The sequence below is a fragment of the Candoia aspera genome, chromosome 11, assembly GCF_035149785.1.
Source record: "Candoia aspera isolate rCanAsp1 chromosome 11, rCanAsp1.hap2, whole genome shotgun sequence".
Classification (NCBI taxonomy): domain Eukaryota; kingdom Metazoa; phylum Chordata; class Lepidosauria; order Squamata; family Boidae; genus Candoia; species Candoia aspera.
This window is the reverse complement of record NC_086163.1, coordinates 671,828-689,858: the sequence shown is the minus strand read 5'-3', so window position 1 is coordinate 689,858 and position 18,031 is coordinate 671,828. Positions and strand designations below refer to the sequence as shown.

The 18,031-nt window shown below is 51.9% G+C and overlaps 1 protein-coding gene across 1 annotated transcript in view; it reads right to left on the bottom strand.

The window, feature by feature from the left end:
* The window catches only part of HYDIN (HYDIN axonemal central pair apparatus protein), a 287,221-nt gene that overhangs the window by 14,698 nt on the left and 254,492 nt on the right, over nucleotides 1-18,031 (bottom strand). The window contains exons 71-77 of the mRNA XM_063313067.1: nucleotides 13,020-13,167; nucleotides 11,981-12,188; nucleotides 9,883-10,104; nucleotides 8,390-8,559; nucleotides 6,022-6,220; nucleotides 4,964-5,122; nucleotides 3,623-3,903 (exon numbers count right to left, since the gene is read on the bottom strand). Coding sequence (XP_063169137.1) covers nucleotides 3,623-3,903; nucleotides 4,964-5,122; nucleotides 6,022-6,220; nucleotides 8,390-8,559; nucleotides 9,883-10,104; nucleotides 11,981-12,188; nucleotides 13,020-13,167 — 1,387 coding nt within the window. The remainder of the gene's footprint in view (nucleotides 1-3,622; nucleotides 3,904-4,963; nucleotides 5,123-6,021; nucleotides 6,221-8,389; nucleotides 8,560-9,882; nucleotides 10,105-11,980; nucleotides 12,189-13,019; nucleotides 13,168-18,031) is intronic.

Sequence of the window (18,031 nt, the reverse complement as noted above, 5' to 3'; positions counted from 1 at the left end):
AAAAGGGAAATGCTTTTTCTCCATGGTGGGAAATCCACTGCTAACCTTCAGGAAAATAGCGGATGGATTTAGGAACAGCTGCTGCCCTCTGTCCTCCGCCCGTTCCTATCCCCACCCTGAGCCATTCCAAGAGGCAGGACACAGCTTGGGAGCAGATGGGGGTTGCCCGCTGGTATCAAGCAGAAGGTGCCATATGTGGCGGGAGGTGATCCACTGAAGGCAAAGCAACTCAAGGAAGGCTCCTGGCAACTGTGTAGACCTATGGGAGTGATTTGCCATTGCCTTCCTCCAGGATTTCCCACTCTGGCAATCCAGGCTATCCTGGCGGTTTCTCGTGAAAGCATTAATCAGGTCTGGCTGGTTTAACTTTTTTGAGATTAACCAAGGCTGGCCAGGCCAGGCACTGCCCTCTCCCGTGACAGACTCTAGAATAAAATACCTTGAGTAGAAATGACATCTTGCCTAGCAGGCAAACTTGCATTGGGACTGTGCAAGGTTTGTGGTTGTGGTTGTTTAGCTATTTATTTGCTAAAATGGAACACGTCTATTCCTTCCAGGCATCATCACCGCAGTCAGAGGCCTCTGGGTGGCTCACATTTACCTACTCCAAATCCACAATCAATGCAACAATATACAATAAGCCTTTAAATCCCACAGCTAAAAACTGAGCCTCTCTAAAGATTCAGGAAAATAATGTTTTAACCAACTTCAGAAAGATCAAGAAAGAGCTCAGCCTAACCTGAAGTTCTGTGTACGGCAAAGGGCAGCCGTCGAGAAGCCCTGAGTTTTCACACAAACAGGTACACACCACAACACGTGAGGAAGAAAGACCTCCATCGTGGCCTGTCAGCTCACACGGACAGGGTGGAACAGTGACAAGGAAGACCCACGCCACCATGCGCTCTACAGGTAATGGCCAGCCCCTGAGCTGGAGCCAGAAGCTAACCAGTGGCCAGCGCAGTCCCTCCAGGAGTGCCCTGCCCTGCCCGCCCTGCCCTGTTACAAGGGCTCTCGCACGTCAGCACATCAGGCAGCTGCGCTGTGCACCAATTGTAGTTTTTGAGTTGCCTTACTTGTCTATTTGCTGGTTTATTTAAAAGACTTGTACGGCCACCCATCCTAGAACCACAACTCTGCATGGCTCACAACAATCATATAAAACCAAACATCATGCAAAAGGTAAAAGCAAAAAAACAATTAAAACAGAAGCTAAACTCACCTGGAGTCACAACCAACCTCCCGCAATGCAGCCAACAGCACTACCTTCGAGCTCTAGCTTCACCCTATCCCAGGGCGTGGGGAAAGAGCCGGCTTTTTACAGCCTTCCAGAAGGTTAAGAGGGTGGGGGCCCACCAGCTCTCATGGGGAAGGGTGTCCCACAGGGCAGGGGCCACTACAGAAAAGGCCCGCTTCCCAGATCCCACCAGATGGCAGTATTTAAGGGAAGGGACTGGCAGTGTGCTCATCCAACCCAACCTAGTGGGACAGGCAGCTATCCCCAGGGAGAGGCGGTCCCACAAATAGACCGGTCTGTGCCATGTGGGGCTTAATAGGTGGTGATAACGAGCACCTCGAATTGTACCCCGGAGGAAACTGGGAGCCAGTGCAGCTTGCACAACAGAGGTGTGACATGGGAGCACCTAGGGCCACCTAACACTTTGCACACCACTGCATTCTGGACCAGCTGTAACTTCTGGGTGGTCTTCAATGTAGAGTGCATTGCAGCAGACCAACCAGGAAGTGACCAAGGCATGAGTGATTATGAGCAAGACATCCTGATCCAGGAAAGGGCAAAATTGGCACACAAAATGAATCTGTGCAAAGCCCCCCCAGGCCACAGTTGCCACCTGCTCCTTGAGCAGAAGCTATGAGTCTAAGAGGGCCCCCAAATTGCACACCAGCTCAGTCCAGGGAAGTGCCACTGTTGTCTAGAGTCAAAGATGACACATCACCTGACTCTGGGAGGCCAAAAACATAAAACCAGGGTTGAGTTGGAGCCAGTTCCTCCCCATCCAGACCCTCACATCCTCCAGGAAGCCAGCCAGCAACACAACAGCATCAACCACCCATCCCGGGGTGGATATGTATAACCAGGTATCATCAGCATACTCATGATACCACACCCTGTGCCTCTAATAACCCCACCCAGCAGTTTCATGTAGATGTTAAAGAGAAGTGGTGAGGGATCCCAACCCTGAGGCACCTCACACTGCAGGGGCCTAAGGCTTAACCTCCCCCCACCCAACACTGACTGGAACTGGCCACAGAGAAAGGAGGAGAATCACTGCAAAACAGTGCCTCCCACTTCTGATCCCCAGAGCTGGTCCAGAAGGAAATCATGGTCAATGGTATTGAAAGCCACCAAGAGATCAGAGAGGGCCAGAACAGTTGCACCACTTCCATCCCAAGCCCTCCAAAGGTTATCACAAATGCAACCAATACTGCCTCAGTACTATACCCTGGCCTGAACCCTCTGCAGCTAAGCACCAATCTCCCCCTTACCAACCTTCCCTCAAAAGGGAAGGTTGGAGATTGGATGAAAGTTGTCCAACTCTGTTGGATCCAAGAATATCCTCTTAAGAAGGGGGCATACCACTGCCTCCTTCAAGGCAGGTGGTATCACCCCCTCCTGCAAAGAGGCATTAGCCACTGCCCTGACCCAACTGCATGCCACCTCCAGGGAGGCCAGGAGGAGCATGGGCCCAAAACACAGGTGGCAGAACTCACAGCTGTGAGGACCCTGTCCACTTCCTCAAGATCAACCAGTTCAAACTCCTCCCAGATAATGAGCTCAGATGGTCTCAGTAGCTTCCAAAGGACCTGCCCAGCCAGAGTCCAACTCTGAGTGAGGTCAAGTGACTTTGTCTAACAGATGCTGAGAATCACCACCACAACGCCCTCCCCTGCCCTCTCCCTGCTTTCCCCATATTTAAAGATTGCCTTACCATGGTGGCCAAAGATTCAAGGATCAAATTAAATAGCAAGGGTGAAAGTGGGCAGCCCTACTGAGCGCCACACTGTAACTCAAAAGTCTGAAATCATCCAATTTGTTATAACTCTGATGCAGGTTGCAAGTAATAAATCACAATCCACTGAACAAAGTCCCATGGAAAACCGTATCTAATCACCTCTTGCTTTAAGAATTTAATCTGAACCAAGTCAAAGGCCTTTTTTTGGATATTAGTACAGGGGAGTTTGTTCTTGGCTGTATCCAATATATCAATCAATAACCATAAATTGTCTGGTACTTGACGATTTTTGATAAACCCTGACTGAGAAGGATGAATTATACAGGGTAAGAGCTTCTGCAAGAGTCTAGCCAGTATGGTAGTTGAGATCTTAGTTAATGAAATAAGCCTGGTTTTAAAATCAGCCTTATGTGTGCCTCATAAAATGATGACAGCAGTTTAACTCCTTAAAAGGGTCATTACCCATCGCTAATATTTTAGCAGCCAGCAGACCTGCAAATGCCTTATCCAAGTCCACAGGAAAGCCATCTTGGCCAGGAATTTACTTCTGTCTTTTGTGTTTGACACTTCTGTGGGGCCACGTATGGCCAGAAGGGGTGCCAGAGACAGCAAGGCCAAGAAAGCTGGTGGCAAAGCCCCACTTGCTTGCTTACCCCACTCCAATGTCTCCCGTGTTCTGCATCACGATGCGCCGAGATGCCTGGCTCCGCAGCACCACAGCTCCAAAAGGGATATGGTCCTGGTCCAGGTGGACCTCAATGCCCTGACAGCAGCCTTGCACAATAAAGATGGAGCGCAGGACCCCTTGGCATTCAAGTAGGACCTCCTCAGAGAACGGCAGGATGCGGCTCTTTGGACTGAATGTCACCTCCACGTGACAGGTGCCTCCCTGGGGCTTCAAGGTAATTTCCCCACACGGAGACATGGTGAGCACCTGTCCAAAGACACACAGTGGAAAAAGTGCCAGACAATGGAGGGCATTTCTCACCTACAAAGATTCATGACTAGCCAATCTCGGACCCAGCAGGCCTACAGGACAGGCAGGGGTTAAACTCTGGGCAGAGAGAGCTTGGTCTCCCTCAAGATTCATGGAAACTGGTCTGGCTCCAAACAAGTTCCGATTAAGCGCCACCCTGCGTTTAGCCTCTGTTGCTATGCAAGAGACCAGGAAGCCTACCAGGCACTCCTCATCCCTCAGAATGTGGGGGGTGGGGTTGTTGCAACAGCGAGGCTTCCAACACAGACTTTACTCAACGTGCAGCCTACCTAAGTTGTCCAGCAGCAAGCAGGAGAAGGCAGAGGGGCAGGGGCAGTTTCTCATGGAGGTGCCATTCTCTTCCTTCCAGGCAGGATGCTTTGGGAGGGGTGCAGGAAGCTGCGGCAGTAATTTTGCTACTGCTTCCCGGGCTGGGCTCGGTCAGCAGCGTCTGCACCCCGCACCTTTTGGTCTTCAGCTCTGCCTGTGGCCCCTCCAGCACCTCCTTGTTGGCCCCCAAAGGAGCAGCCCATGCCCGAGCTCTGCTTGCAAGAAGGGGGAACACCAGGCCCCAGGAGGGCCTGGCTAGGTGCTGTGCAACAGGTCCAGGAGGAGACCCCCCTCCTTCCTACGAAGGAGGCCAAAGAGGGGCAGGCAGTCAGTGCATTGCTTGAACCCCCCGGCATTCCCAGTGAAAGCATCTCCCCGCCTGCGACCTCTGGCCTCAGTGCTGCACTTGGTCGCTTTGGGGCAACCCGGGGCCTCGGTCCCACTCCCACCATTCCTCTGGTTTTCTCCCTCACCTCAAAAACTGAGTAAGGAGAGGGAAATTACGTCCTTCACCCAGGGGCCTCTATTTCCGGCTGTGCCTGACTGTAGAGACTGTTCCCTGCCCCAACCACAGGAGCGGCCGATTGAATCGCTTGGGGCAGGAGCGCCCGCTGGCCACTCACCCTGCCTGGGCCAGGCAAGATGCCCAGAGGAGCGGGGGCCGTGTCGCTGGAGGGAGAAGCCCTACCTTTGCCTCCTGCAGCTCTGGAGCAGAGGCCACAACACTCAGGCTGAATGTGACAAAGGTGACACTGTTGTTCACTAGTGTGACTCCCTTCTTCACAGTGTGCCCTGCAGGGACAGCTCCGAATTTCAGCACTTTCTGGGGAGGTTCCACAACATCTATCTGCGGGCAGGAAACAGACACAGTCAAGACCCAGGAAGAGAAGGAGTGGGTCAGGGGGCCAGTGGCCCCATGGAAGTAGGATGAGAAAGGGAGGGGAGAGCTCAGAGGACAGAGCGCCAACACTGGGGGGGGGCTCGGCGGGACCCCTGCCCTGTGCCTCTGCATGCCACGGTCGGTCAGCCAGGGTGGGGACAGGCCTCCAAGCCTTGGGGGAAGCAGCACTAGGGGAGCGTCCCGATGCTGACTTGGCGCAGCTCTTCCTTTGTCCTTTAGGGAACGGTAGCATTTCCTGAAACACCCCAGCACCCTATAAGCAGTGCTCTGAAGAAGCTAGAAAGGTTCCAAGTGTTGGTACGTTGAGGCTGGCCAGATTGCAGAGAACCAGCTGCAAATTTTCCTTCGGAAGTCTCCGGTCTCCCTTCTTTTCCCAAATAAACCCAATTTCAAGCTCCATACCACCTTTCTCTGGCCTGAACTGTCTTGGGCCACTGCTTCTCCTCCCCTGCCATTTCCTGGTGCTCAAAGCTGGTCCCAATCCAGCTCTCCTCTCTCCGGCATAAGCAGGGATTTGGCCACCTCCCTTCCTCCCCACCAGCAGCCACTTTCAAATCATGAATGTGCAAGGCCTTTTCAATTCTGTGCATACCAGACCAGGACCATCTTAGTACCCCTCCTTTATCTTTAGATGAAGGCAGTGGGGTCAGAAGCAGCCCCTAAAAATCCAGCTCCTTGCTTTCAGTTCATATCTCTCAAGCAGAGGACCAGACACAAAGCTGCCGGAGCAACCTGGCAGGAGGTGCAGACCCACTTGCCTACAGAAGCAGGAGGTGGGGAGGCCGTGGGCCCAAGTCTTCCTCTGCAGCCCTCTTTGCTGCTTCTAGGAGCCTGCCCAATCTCACCTTCATCTCAATGCCCTTCCCAAAGATCTCTACAGTCCGCTGTAAGAGCCCATTTATTTCAAAGGTGATGATTTCATGGTAGGAAATGGCTTCTCGGGGATAGAAGCTGATTGGAACCTCCACCTTTCCTCCAGGACTCAGTACTTCAGAATGGAAACCGATCTCCAGGTGAGCTGTGTTGGTGAACAAGCACTCCACACTGTGAAGAGGTGAAAAGAAGATGGCTGGTTGGTTCTGCAGACCGTATTGCCAACATCTGACTTTCTGGTGCTGCCAATACAGTTTGCAAAACTACCCAATCTAAATAAACCAGCATTTAATTCCACATATATTAAAACTAGGTTTATTTCCCCAGAAGTGATTTTCCTGCATTATAAAAGACTTCAAAATCTCACTGGCCCCTCCCCAAATCGATAAACCTAAGAGGCCTTAGGCTGATTCCAGGAGGGGGGAGGGGCTGGGAACGTGGCAAGGTGAAGGGCATGTCGGGTGGAGTCCAGGCATCAGCAGCAAAGGAAGGAGGACCCAGCACCTTCCAGCCTTGCCAGATGTTCCTGGCACCTCCAGGGATCTGGGGGTGTAAGAGCTGAAGCTGGTGCAGCAAGGGTGCTGATTTGCACCCTGAGGCTACCATTTGGGAAACCAAAGCTTTGAGCGGGAGAAAGGAGGGCCTGAAGCTTGGAATCCATCTTGTGTTTGCATGGGAACACTGAGCAGAAGGAAGTAAGGGAGTCTCTAGTGCATCTGTGATGTGCATTCTCCTCACTCAACAACTACTGGTTCATCCCACCAGTGCTTTCCTCAAGAGGCTTCCAGGGATCTCATCCTCTGTTCTTTCTGACTCTGCCAATCTCTTTTCCTAACTGCATCCCCTTGTCTGGATGTGTCCTCCCCTTATCGGTTTTGTCTCGGTCAGCCCACCATCGTTCTCCATATTTATTGATCTGTTTGTTCATTAGATTTATAACCACCTTTCTTCCAGGAACTCAAGGCAGCTCCCTCAGTTGTATCTTCACAACCTCCCTGTGAAGTAGGTTGGGCTGAGAGAGAGAAACTTGTTCAACAACACCCAGTCAGTATCCATTCCTGAGGGGGGCTCTTGAACATCAGACTTCCTGGGCCTAGCCCAGCACCTTCTTCACTGCATCACGTTGTGAAGGAGTCTCATTACCATGAGGTGCACCATCTTGACAGGCCTTTGGGGAACCAACATTCTGGGGCAGAAAACGAAGGCATTCTGGCCTGGAGGGTTTGGAGGAGCCAAGGGAAAGGAGGTGCTGAGTGAGGCAGACTGCAAAATTGCCATCAGGGCACAGCAAGGGTCTTGAAATCCAGGACAAGGAGAGCAATGCTGAACCTAGAGGGCAGACTGGCTGCTTGTTTGTTTGTTTATCTATTCAATTTGTACAGCCTCCCTTCTCAAACCAGTGACTCAATCATAAAAACAATTAACACAGTTAAAACACAATACAAAAAAAGAAATTAAATACAAATAGCAGCCAAGAGATATTATAATCTGTCGGTGTCAATATAGCCAGGACATGGGGCCCTTCATATACTCGGGACTCTGGGCCTGGGCACACAGCCAGGCCTTCCCAACTTCCAGCAGGGAAGAGAGGCCAGCAAGGTCAGGGCCATCCTAACCAGAAGCAAGGAAGAGATGTCTGCTGGAAGCCTGGTCCCCGCCAAAGGGCTGCTGCGCTAAGGAGCCAGATCCATCTTTCTGGAGGGCTGGAGATCAGCAAGACAGGTCAGAGAAGTCTGCTTAGGTTCTTCCTGCTTATCAGAGGAGTCATTCTGAGGGTTCATTCCTCAGAGTCAAGGTGGCCTTATATTTCATACGGAAGGTCTCCAGCAGAAACAACCAGCCCAGAAGGACCAAGGATGGCTCTGATCCTTCCTCAGAGATACCACCCCTGGACACCTCAGTTTCCAGATGTTCCCAGATGGCAGACCACAAGTGGCAGGATGGGGATACAACAGAGAGAGCAGAAGGCAGCACTTTTGTACAGGTGGCTCCCCCCCCCCCCGACCCTGCTGCTTTGCAGGTGCAGCCGAAGCAGGGCGCATCCGTCCTCACCTGGAGGCCTTGTAGGAGAAACGCCAAACACCCACAAGCCAGGCAGCAAGGAGGCTAGTCAGCCACTGGGGTTGAGGCCTTAGCGGCGGTAGCAGCTACAGCAGCCGCTCTGCTAACGCCAGCCCCTGGGAAACTGTTTCTGGGGCATCTGGCTCTGGGAAGGGGGCTGAATGCAAAGGTGAAGGGCTGTTCCCCATCAGCACCGCTCAGCTGCTCCAGGAAAACCTCCAGAGGGCTCCCTTGGGATGGAAGGGGCATCCCAGGCAGTTCTCTCTGGCTGCAGCTCACCTGGCCTTCTTGCCATCTTTGTTGGTGACCACCAAGGTCCTCCTGGAAATGGGCATCCCAGCTTGGTAGATGAAGCAGTTGCCAAAATCCACTTTGAGGGGAGAGAAATGGATGCTGGGAGCCAACACGGAGCCTTGCAGCAGACACGTAAACATGGGGCCGTGGCTTATCTGTGAAATAAGGAAGACACAGCCTGAGCAGACCAGAGCAGAAGGTGCTGCAGTCTTCTTAGAGTTGTACCACCTTTACCATCACTGTTATGCTGACTTCTTAATTTATTAATACCTCCATTGCTGGTGGGTGATTTTGCACTAGGCTACATCAATGAATTCAACATGTTTTATTTATAACAAAACATGTTGAGACATTTAACAACATGACACTTTTATTACTGTACATGGTGAGGCTAGCAAAACCAAACATAAAAGGTGCAGGCAGTGGTAAGTATTCTATTAAGAGCGATCAGATATTCTTACATTTGCAAGCCAATTGACATCTGTAATGTAATGCGAAACCTCGGTCTCTGTGTACACCACGATGGATAAGACTTAAGCCTTCAAATACATTTTAGATCTGCTGTTCCAATTGTGAATTGCTGGTCCTCTTCACTTCTTAGTTAAGGGACAGCCGCCCTTGGATGCCCAAGTGTCCTGGGCCTGAGGTGTCTGGAGTGATGGTAGTTTTGTCAGATGTGTGGTTTTTATTCTTTTGTGCAGAAAATGTCCAACCAAACAGTGGGACCTTGTGGGCATCTGGAGAATGAGCAACTGTCTGTGGGCAGCTAAGTTCTCAGAGGAGACGTGGACCTGCTGCAAGGCTTGCTGGTGGCCACTAAAGTCTGTTTTGCTACAAGAGACTAACTCTGATACCCGCAAAAGCTAATTTGTTTAATGCTGTCGTTACAGTCAGATGCAGCATTACTATTTTATGCACCACTTTTTTCTCCCAGGGCCTCTTCTTGGTATCCCTGAATTATAGGAGGACACAACGTATCAATAAATATAGCTAAGCATATAAAGCATATTAATTTTTGGAAAATAATATTATCCTTTTGTAAATAATTTAACTGTTACGTTGTATCTGCTGTAAGTTCACCCTGAATGCAATAACTGCAGAATAGGAATACATAAAAAAAGCAGGTGTACTTAGCTGGGAGTAAGTCCCATTACAGCCCAGTGGGGCTATCTTCTGAGTAGGCCAGGATAGGGACAATGGCTATATACAGTTTCTCCAGAAATAGGTTTTCACTGGCCAAAAGCACTCCAGGCCACGGTCATTTCTGGTCACCCAGCAGCCAGGCTGGATCTAGGAGCATAAATTTCTGTCCTCCCACTCTGACCAGCATTCCTCCTGGCTAAGAGTGCTTCTGCCTCCTTGGGTGAGGCACCTGCCCGATGCTGAGGCGAGGCATTCAGAGCTTTCCAATGGTTCTTGTGCAGCTGAAACCCTCCCAGAGAAACAGTGAACCAGAAGCGCGCAGACCTTGCTCCTACCTGCAGTCTGAGTTCAGTGTCCTTCAAGGCCAATGCCTTCAGGGGGTGGAAGGACAGCGTGGCCTCCACCCGCTCCCCGGCTTCCACGGCACCGTTCTCTGGGGAGATGGCAAAATACTGCTGGAACTTTTTGGCATTGCAGAACTCCCAGGAAAAGGTGAAGTTGAATTTGCCAGTGTTGAGAATGGAGAAATTACACTCTGCGTAATCATTCACTTGCATCTGTCCAGAGCGGAGAGAGGGCAGTTAAGGGCTTCCTCCTCTCCCACCAAAGTCAAACCTGTCAACTCTCTCCTCAAGGCCTTCTGAGGCAGGCAGGCGGGCCTCTGGCAAACAGGCGCCTGGGCCAGACTGCTTTGCGCAGCAACCCCCGACCAGAAGCCCCCGGTGCGAGAGGAAGAGAAGCTCCACGTCCCGAGAATTGCCCCAAAGGGGAGTTTAGGGGTCCCGTGGATGGAACGGTAGGGCAGCTCCTCAGGCAGAAGCGGAGGCAGGTCTCTGTCCGGAGGGGAGGGGAGGGATGCTCCACCGCCTCTGAGCCCCCCCCCCCGCCACTCCGCGGGGACTCGCTCTGCAGGCGCAGATGCTTCCCGAAGGACCTCCTGACAGCCCCAGCTCTGCTTCCAGGCCCTTCTGCCACCTCCTCTCCTCGTCAGCCCAAGGGGCCTTTCTTAAGGAGTCCCAAATTTGCAGCCAGGAGACGATCAACCGAGCTTCCAGTCTCACTCAGGATGCTTCCCCCTTTGGCCCCTCGGCAACAGCCTGGAGTATGCAGGCTCTGCACAGCTCCCTTGCTCCGTCCCAGAACCCCTCAAGGCGGCATCTCTAAACTTCAGCAGCAGCCTGCTAATGTTTCAGTACCGGGAGGGGGGAGCATGGACTAAAATTATTCAGTTGAACTTCTGCTCAGATTCACACACTTTTATTTGCATTAAATTAATCCCCGCAAAAGCAAAAAAAGAACCAAACATTTCCGCCTTCCCCCTCCAGTGATGTTACTGTGAAACTGCCATGCTTCCAGAGGCCCGCAGAGCCCCCTCCCTCCCCACCCAATAAACAGGGATGCAGATTTACCTTAAGAAAAACTCCCTTTCCACCTTCCCCAGTAATCTCAGCAGTGTGGGGGGAAAGGAAATAATCTGACCACCAGGATGCAATTAGACTCCAGACCAAGTCTAGAGTTGAATTTATGAAAGGTGACAGATCACAGCAGAAACAATCATACAAGAAAATCAAATCTCCAGATCTCCATTAGGTAAGGAGGAAGGCTGCCACCACACCTTTCTCCAGCATCCACCAGGTTCACGATGTCATCACATACCTACACGAGGACTTATAGAGAAGCCGACATTCTGCAAAATTAAGTGCCAGCCTCTGGTATTGCTATATTACCAAAAGTCTTTTCAGGCCCCAGATTTTCTTAGAAAGTAAACTTTTTCTTAGAAAATAACAATGATGGGCAGTTATGGCCATGTACTTTTGGTGGAAGTGGCTCGCTGATCTGGAAAAAGGATGAAGATCAACTGGCTGTTCTGTTAAGATGGGCTTGAGAGAGCGTGAAGTTCTCTGCTGGTAGATGCACCTGTTATAGCCTCTGTGGCAGCCATTTCATTAGCAAACAAGCCTGTCTACAGTCATAATGTAAAGGGAAAACAATATCTTCGCAATATTCCAAATCTGCTACTCGCCCCCAAAATGTTGAGGACTCCTGAAACAAAAAAAAAAAAGCCCAGCAGACTTTTAGCCCTGCCCTTGAAGAGTTCAGAGCCTGGTCTGATGCTTGAAGAGGGAGAAGAAGACAACTCTGAATGGACTCTGGACTATCATTTGGGCTGGTGAATAGGGATGGTCATGACTGGTGGCTATCAAATCATTGAATTATAAGCTTCCAGTCCACAGGGGTAGGGGAAGAAAGAGATTCTCTGGGCTGGGGTAAATTGGTAGATAGTCCTTTTCTATCACAGAACTGAAGGTGCTGAGAGGGATGCAACTGAAGCTAGTGCACTGAAAAAGGGCTGGTAGTCAGGGGAAGGTTTTAGAGCACCAAGCCAGCACTACTACATGCAAGCTAGCGCTACTATGCTCTTGGCTCTCTCACCTCATGAAAGTGGATCCGCTTCAGCTGGTCAGGGTCTAGCTCAGTTACCACACCATTGCTTTCTTCACACTTCACAGACACATTCATGGTATGGCCAGTTGCTTTGACATTCAAGCAGAGTGGCTGGCTTTTCTTCTTGACATCACAGATCAGGTTAAAATTTACTTCCCCTTCCAGGGTTGGCATGAAGTAGATGTTAACTGGAAGTCTAGTGAGAAAACACACTTGCTGGGTTGGGTTGGGTTGGGTGGACCTCCAGGCCTGGGGATCTGGTGTATGCCTGAGCCACTGCAATGGCTGTGCTGATCTGTGTTTTTTTTACCTCAGCTGCGGATTATGCACATGCTGTTGCTCCTTTATTCTTCAGTGTTTTTATGCTGTTTTAATTATTGCTAGCCACTCAGATAGGGTGAGATAGGCAGCCATATAAATTGAACAAATGAACAAACGAACGAACAAATAAATAAATGCCAAATTTTGTAAGATGCTGGTCCCTGGTTCCTGAGCACCTTCCAGAAAAAAGAGAGAACTATGCACATCTATTGTTAATAGCAGATAGCAGGATCTCTCTTTTCCTCTGTACAAAATCAGAATTCAAGAAATTCAAGAACAAACATTTGACTTAACAAAGCGCGCAATAGTAACATCTGAATACCCTTAAAAAGAAAACAGGAAGGACTCAGCAAAATCTCATGAGTTTTTTTAACAGAAATACTTCTATTATTTTACTTTCAGTTAATTGGTTTTTATGGCCACCCAACTTGCAAACTGCAACTCTGGGAGGCTACATCAGGTTAAAACAGACCAAGGAATAACCAAAACAGAAATAAAAACAGCAGTAAGAATACATCTGAGGCCACCCACAATCATTCTCCTAAATCATGTTATTTACACACACACACAAACACACATACACACACTGTGAGCCATCCAAATGTAATATTAAGATCCACTGAAGCTCTATCAAGCAGAGAAAGCAGGTCTCATCCTGAGAGAGCCACTCATGGTATCCGGCATCTGGATTCTCCCTCCCCTTTACCTGGAATGAGGTGGGATCACACCTTCCATGGGCTGCAGGTTCAGGCAGCTGATTCGTCCCTCTGAAAAACGGGAACAGTCTTGGAAGGAAAAACTGTAGGGCTCATTCTCCTCATTGAGAATATCAATGCTCTCGCAAGCTTCATGTCCTGGGAAAGAGAAAGGCACTTACAATTTGGTTTCTGTTCACTACAGATAAAATTTGGCCTGACTTGGCAAAGGCTTGTGAAACAAATCTCAGACAGTAATTGACTGCAGACTGAATAGAGCCATGCAATGTGGCTGCAAGAAAAAGCAAAGGCGCTTTTAAGATTCACCAGCAGAAGTATAATTTCTCAATCACGGGAAACGGTTGTCACAATTTCTTCTGCTTTGGCCAGGCCCCATCTCATCTGCTGCCTCCACTTCTGAGTAGCACCTTGAGGTGGACTCATGGAAGCAGGAAGGGGTTTGCCTTTGGGTTCCTCTTTCTCTGCATCCCAAACAAACTTGGTGTCCCAACTGCGACGCTGTTTTAATTTGCCAGTTTAGAAACCCGTCTCCTGTTCTATAAAATTTTCCTTTGAATCCAGAGACAAAAATTTATGAAAACATTTTCTGTTTAATCAGCTTTTAATTAATTAATGAAACTTACATGGCCACCAATCTTACCTACATTAGTCCCAGGTGGCTCACAACAGTATTCCATAAAACAAAAACGAACCCCATGAACTCTGCGTTCACATCTGCTGGGCTCCCTTCTATCCTGGCCCAGGGCTGGGGGAAGCGCCAGGCCATTACAGTCTGCCAGAAGCCCAATAAGGCGGAGGCCCTCCGCATCCCAGGGGTGGGTAAGAGCATTATTCTTTCTCTCTGGGACTCTTTTTTTCTCTGCATTTTGCAATTTAGAATGAATTGCCAGTTCTCTCCAGCCTTAGCCAAATGGGGAGGGAAGAACCCTGTTTGGGGACCAGTTATGGTATGATCCAGGTGAGTGGACTGCTGCTTCTGGCGAGAGGGAGGTGGCCTGGATGGAGTGGTGGTGGTCAGAGGTAGAGGAGAGGTGCCTTCAGGATGGACTCTGATGGGAAGACCAACCCCAGGCCTTGTTTCTCAAATACGCATTAAATGTACCTAAGCTAATTTATAATTAGCTCTTTGTTAAATAATATCCATAGACAGGCTCTGGACACTGTGCCCGAGCAAACCAGAACAGAGTATCTCGACAATTAAGATAATCTAAAGAACAGCCCTTGACATACTTATAATTTTGTTATTATTCTATAAGGGCCTGGAGGTGCGCTGAAACAAAACAGTTTTAAGAGCTCTCCTGAGCTAATCGAAGGTAGCACAAACACAAGCACAAATGTACCAAGGAGAAAAATAGGAGATCCCTGACGGAATGGCTGAGGTTGTCTAAAGAGCTCTCTGATAAACTGAGAAACAAAAGGGCAAATTTAAAAAATGGGGAATATAACAAAAACTGAATATCAGAGTAGCCCAAATCTGTAAGGAATGCTAAGACTTGGGAGAAATTGTTGGGTAACTCTCTGAAAGCCCTTTGGAAACCAAGTGGATTCATTAGGTGCTTTCGGGGGACTATTCTAATAGTCTCCATCCTCCCAGAGATTCAGAGTGCCAATGATTCACAGTGGCCCAACCATGGCAAAAGACAGTATTAATGTTCTCCACATTCAAATCACGTCCCATCTCTTCTGAAAGAAAAATCAACTCAAGCAGGTACCAACGTACCAGCACGAGTCTCAGCCCTACAGGGTAGATGTCATGAGTGCCGTTGAGCTGAAGTCCAGGATCGCCCATCATCGGGACGCTGTAACTGCGCTGTGAATAAACCAGAGCCTGATCCATCGAACCAGTGTCTGAGCATTATTCAGAGGCAGGCAGCGCATGACATAAAGCTGAGAGTCATAAACTCAGCCTCGCCGAGCCCCACCGGACAACGAGCCGCGGGAAGAATAGACGGCGAGAAGACCAGCAAGATGAAGCCGGAGCGACGCGGGCAAGGAGGGCGAGCCGCACGGCAAGAGACAGAGGAGGACCGACCAAGGCCAGAGGCACCGCGGACTCCCGGAGCCATGGACGCCCACCCCACCCGACCCGAGCCTCAGCTCCAACCCCAAAGGGAGATGGCGACGGAGGCAACCCGACCGCGGGAGGGAGCAACATGCCTTCCGAAACCAGCGGAGGACCCCGCGCCCCACATCGCACCCCAGCAACGGGCGTGGAGCGACAGCCCAACGGCGGTCAACACGGAGGAGGACGATGGAGACACCCAGCAGACGGCGGAGGAAGCGGACCAGCGGCAGAGGGAGGATGAACCCCGCCGGCAACCCACCCCCGCCGACGCACCGACGGAACCGGCCCCAGCGGCGGCGCGGGCCGTGGACGAGGAGGCACGAGCTGAACTCGCGGCCATGCGGGCCCAACTGACGGAACTCCGGACCATGCTCCAGTCGCTTATGCCCCCCGGGCCACCCAACGACGTCCCCGCACAGGCCCACACCCCGAGCGAAGCACCGAACCCCCACGGGCCAGCGGAGGGTCAGCAGACGGCACAGGCGGACGACACCACAGGCCGGGAAGCGAGAGGCAGGGCCGCGCAAAACGCCCGGGCCCCAAAGGACTTCCCCATCTTCTTCGATGGGAACCCCATGAAACTCTCGTTCTTCGTAACGAACGCCAGGGAGTTCATGGGGAGGCACGGACACTCCTACGACTCCGAAGCCAACAAGATCGCCGCCGTGGCGATCAAACTACAAGACAGGGCGGCGGACTGGTACGTCCAACTGTACGAGTCCAGCTCCCCCGCCCTCGCCACCTTCCCTGCCTTCATCAATGAGATGAAAAACTACTTCGAAGACCCCCTAGCCAAAGTAAGGGCGAAAAGCGCACTCCAAAGACTTAAACAGGGCACACGCACGGTCCCAGACTACGCCCTGGAGTTCAAAGCCCTCGCGGGGAAGGTCAGCGACTGGTCCGAGACCACCCTGCTGGAAATGTTCAAAAGGGGGCTCAATCGCGACGTTCTCCAATGGGCCCTCTACCGCGACGACCCAGAAACGCTACACGGGTGGATCCACCTCGCGGGGAAAGCCGAACACGCGCACCGCACCTTCCTCATGACAACCACGGAAGACACAAACTATGCCGGCAAAAAGGTACCCGCACCACACGTGGGGATGGCCAGCCCCATATACCCAAAAAAGAAATTCAAGCGGGAGCCCTGCGGGAAGTGTGGCAAATTAGGGCACAAGACGGTGGATTGCTTCGCCAACCGACCGCCGACCAGTGCGCCTAAACCCACCCCGAAAATTAGCCCCAAACCACCCAACCTGGGGCCGCCCCCTCACTGCCGAATGACCGTGGCCACAGCGACACCAGAGGAAGGCTGGGACGCCTACTGGGGGGAAGAGGATAACGTAGACCCCAACCAGCCGGCGGGAAAAGCTCCCCGCCTGCCCTGAAACGCGTTGCGAGGCAGGCGGTGGGACAGCAGCGCGGACCACCTCGATGGAACGACGAAAGCCCCGTAATAATGGCGGCAATCAAACTCTCTGCCGGCAACGGAGCCACCACGGCCACGGCACTAGTGGACTCGGGGTGCTCAAAAAACCTCATCCACCCCGACCTAGTCGCCAAACTCGACCTCCGCTGCTTCCCCCTCCCCACGCCGTTGGCATTCCACCAGCTGGACGGCTCTACAGCGGGAGGGAAACCAGCCACGCTGCAAACCAAGCCGGTCACCCTGCAAATGGGCACTCACACCGAACGCACATTGTTCGTCGTCACTCACATCGGACGGCCCATTGCAGTCCTGGGGATGCCATGGCTCGCGACAAACAACCCGCGCATCAACTGGGAGACCCGCACCTTCACATTCGGCGACGGCGAGTATCGGGCACCAGTTCCAGCGGGCAGAACCAACCCCACTGTAGGACGAGCGGAGGCGACTACACAGGACAACGCCGCTACCACAGCAGACCTACCGGAACAATACGCCGACTTCTCCGAGGTCTTCGGAGAGGCGGAAGCTGACCAACTACCCCCCCACCGCAAGACGGATTGCCGGATCGACCTGCTGCCCGACGTCCCCTTACCTAGACCAAAGATCTACTCGATGACCCCGAAGGAGATGGCAACCCTCCGGGAGTTCATCGATAAAAACCTAGAGAGGGGATTCATAGAGCCAGCATGCTCACCGGTCGGAGCCCCCGTCTTATTCCGGGAGAAGAAAGACGGCACCCTACGGCTCTGCACCGACTACCGGGGCCTAAACGCGGCTTCCCTGTCCAACAAATACCCCTTACCCCTGGTGAAGGACATGCTCGCCCACCTGTCCACGGGCAAAGTCTTTTCCAAATCAGGGAGGGGGACGAATGGAAGACTGCGTTCAACTGCCCCCTAGGCGCCTTCCAGTACAAAGTGCTGCCCTTCGGACTCGCGGGGGCCCCTGGGGTGTTCATGCAGCTCATCAATGAGGTACTGCATGAACATCTGTTCAAAGGGGTCCTGGTCTACATCGACGACGTCCTTATTTACACAAAAACGCACGAGGAACATGTGACCCTAGTCAGGCAAGTCCTCGACAAGCTCAGAGGGGCGCAGCTCTATGCCAAGCCTACAAAGTGCGAGTTTCACAAAGCGCGCCTAGACTACCTGGGGTACTGAATCTCCGGGGACGGCATAGAAATGGACCCCGCAAAAGTCGAGGCGGTGCTAAACTGGGAGCGCCCCCGCAACAGACGCCAACTCCAGAGCTTCCTCGGATTCGCGAATTTTTACAGGTCCTTCGCCCGGGGGTTCGCAGAGATAGCCCTCCCCCTAATGGACCTCCTCAAAACCAAAGGGGTGGGGGACACCCGACGCGCCAAGAACCCGGGCACAGTGTTGAATTGGACTCCCGCGTGCCAGACCGCATTCAACAAGCTGAAAGCGCTGTTCACCACGGAGCCAATCCTCGCGCACCCGGACCCAGAACGGCCGTTCGTGGTCCAAGCCGACGCCTCAGACTTC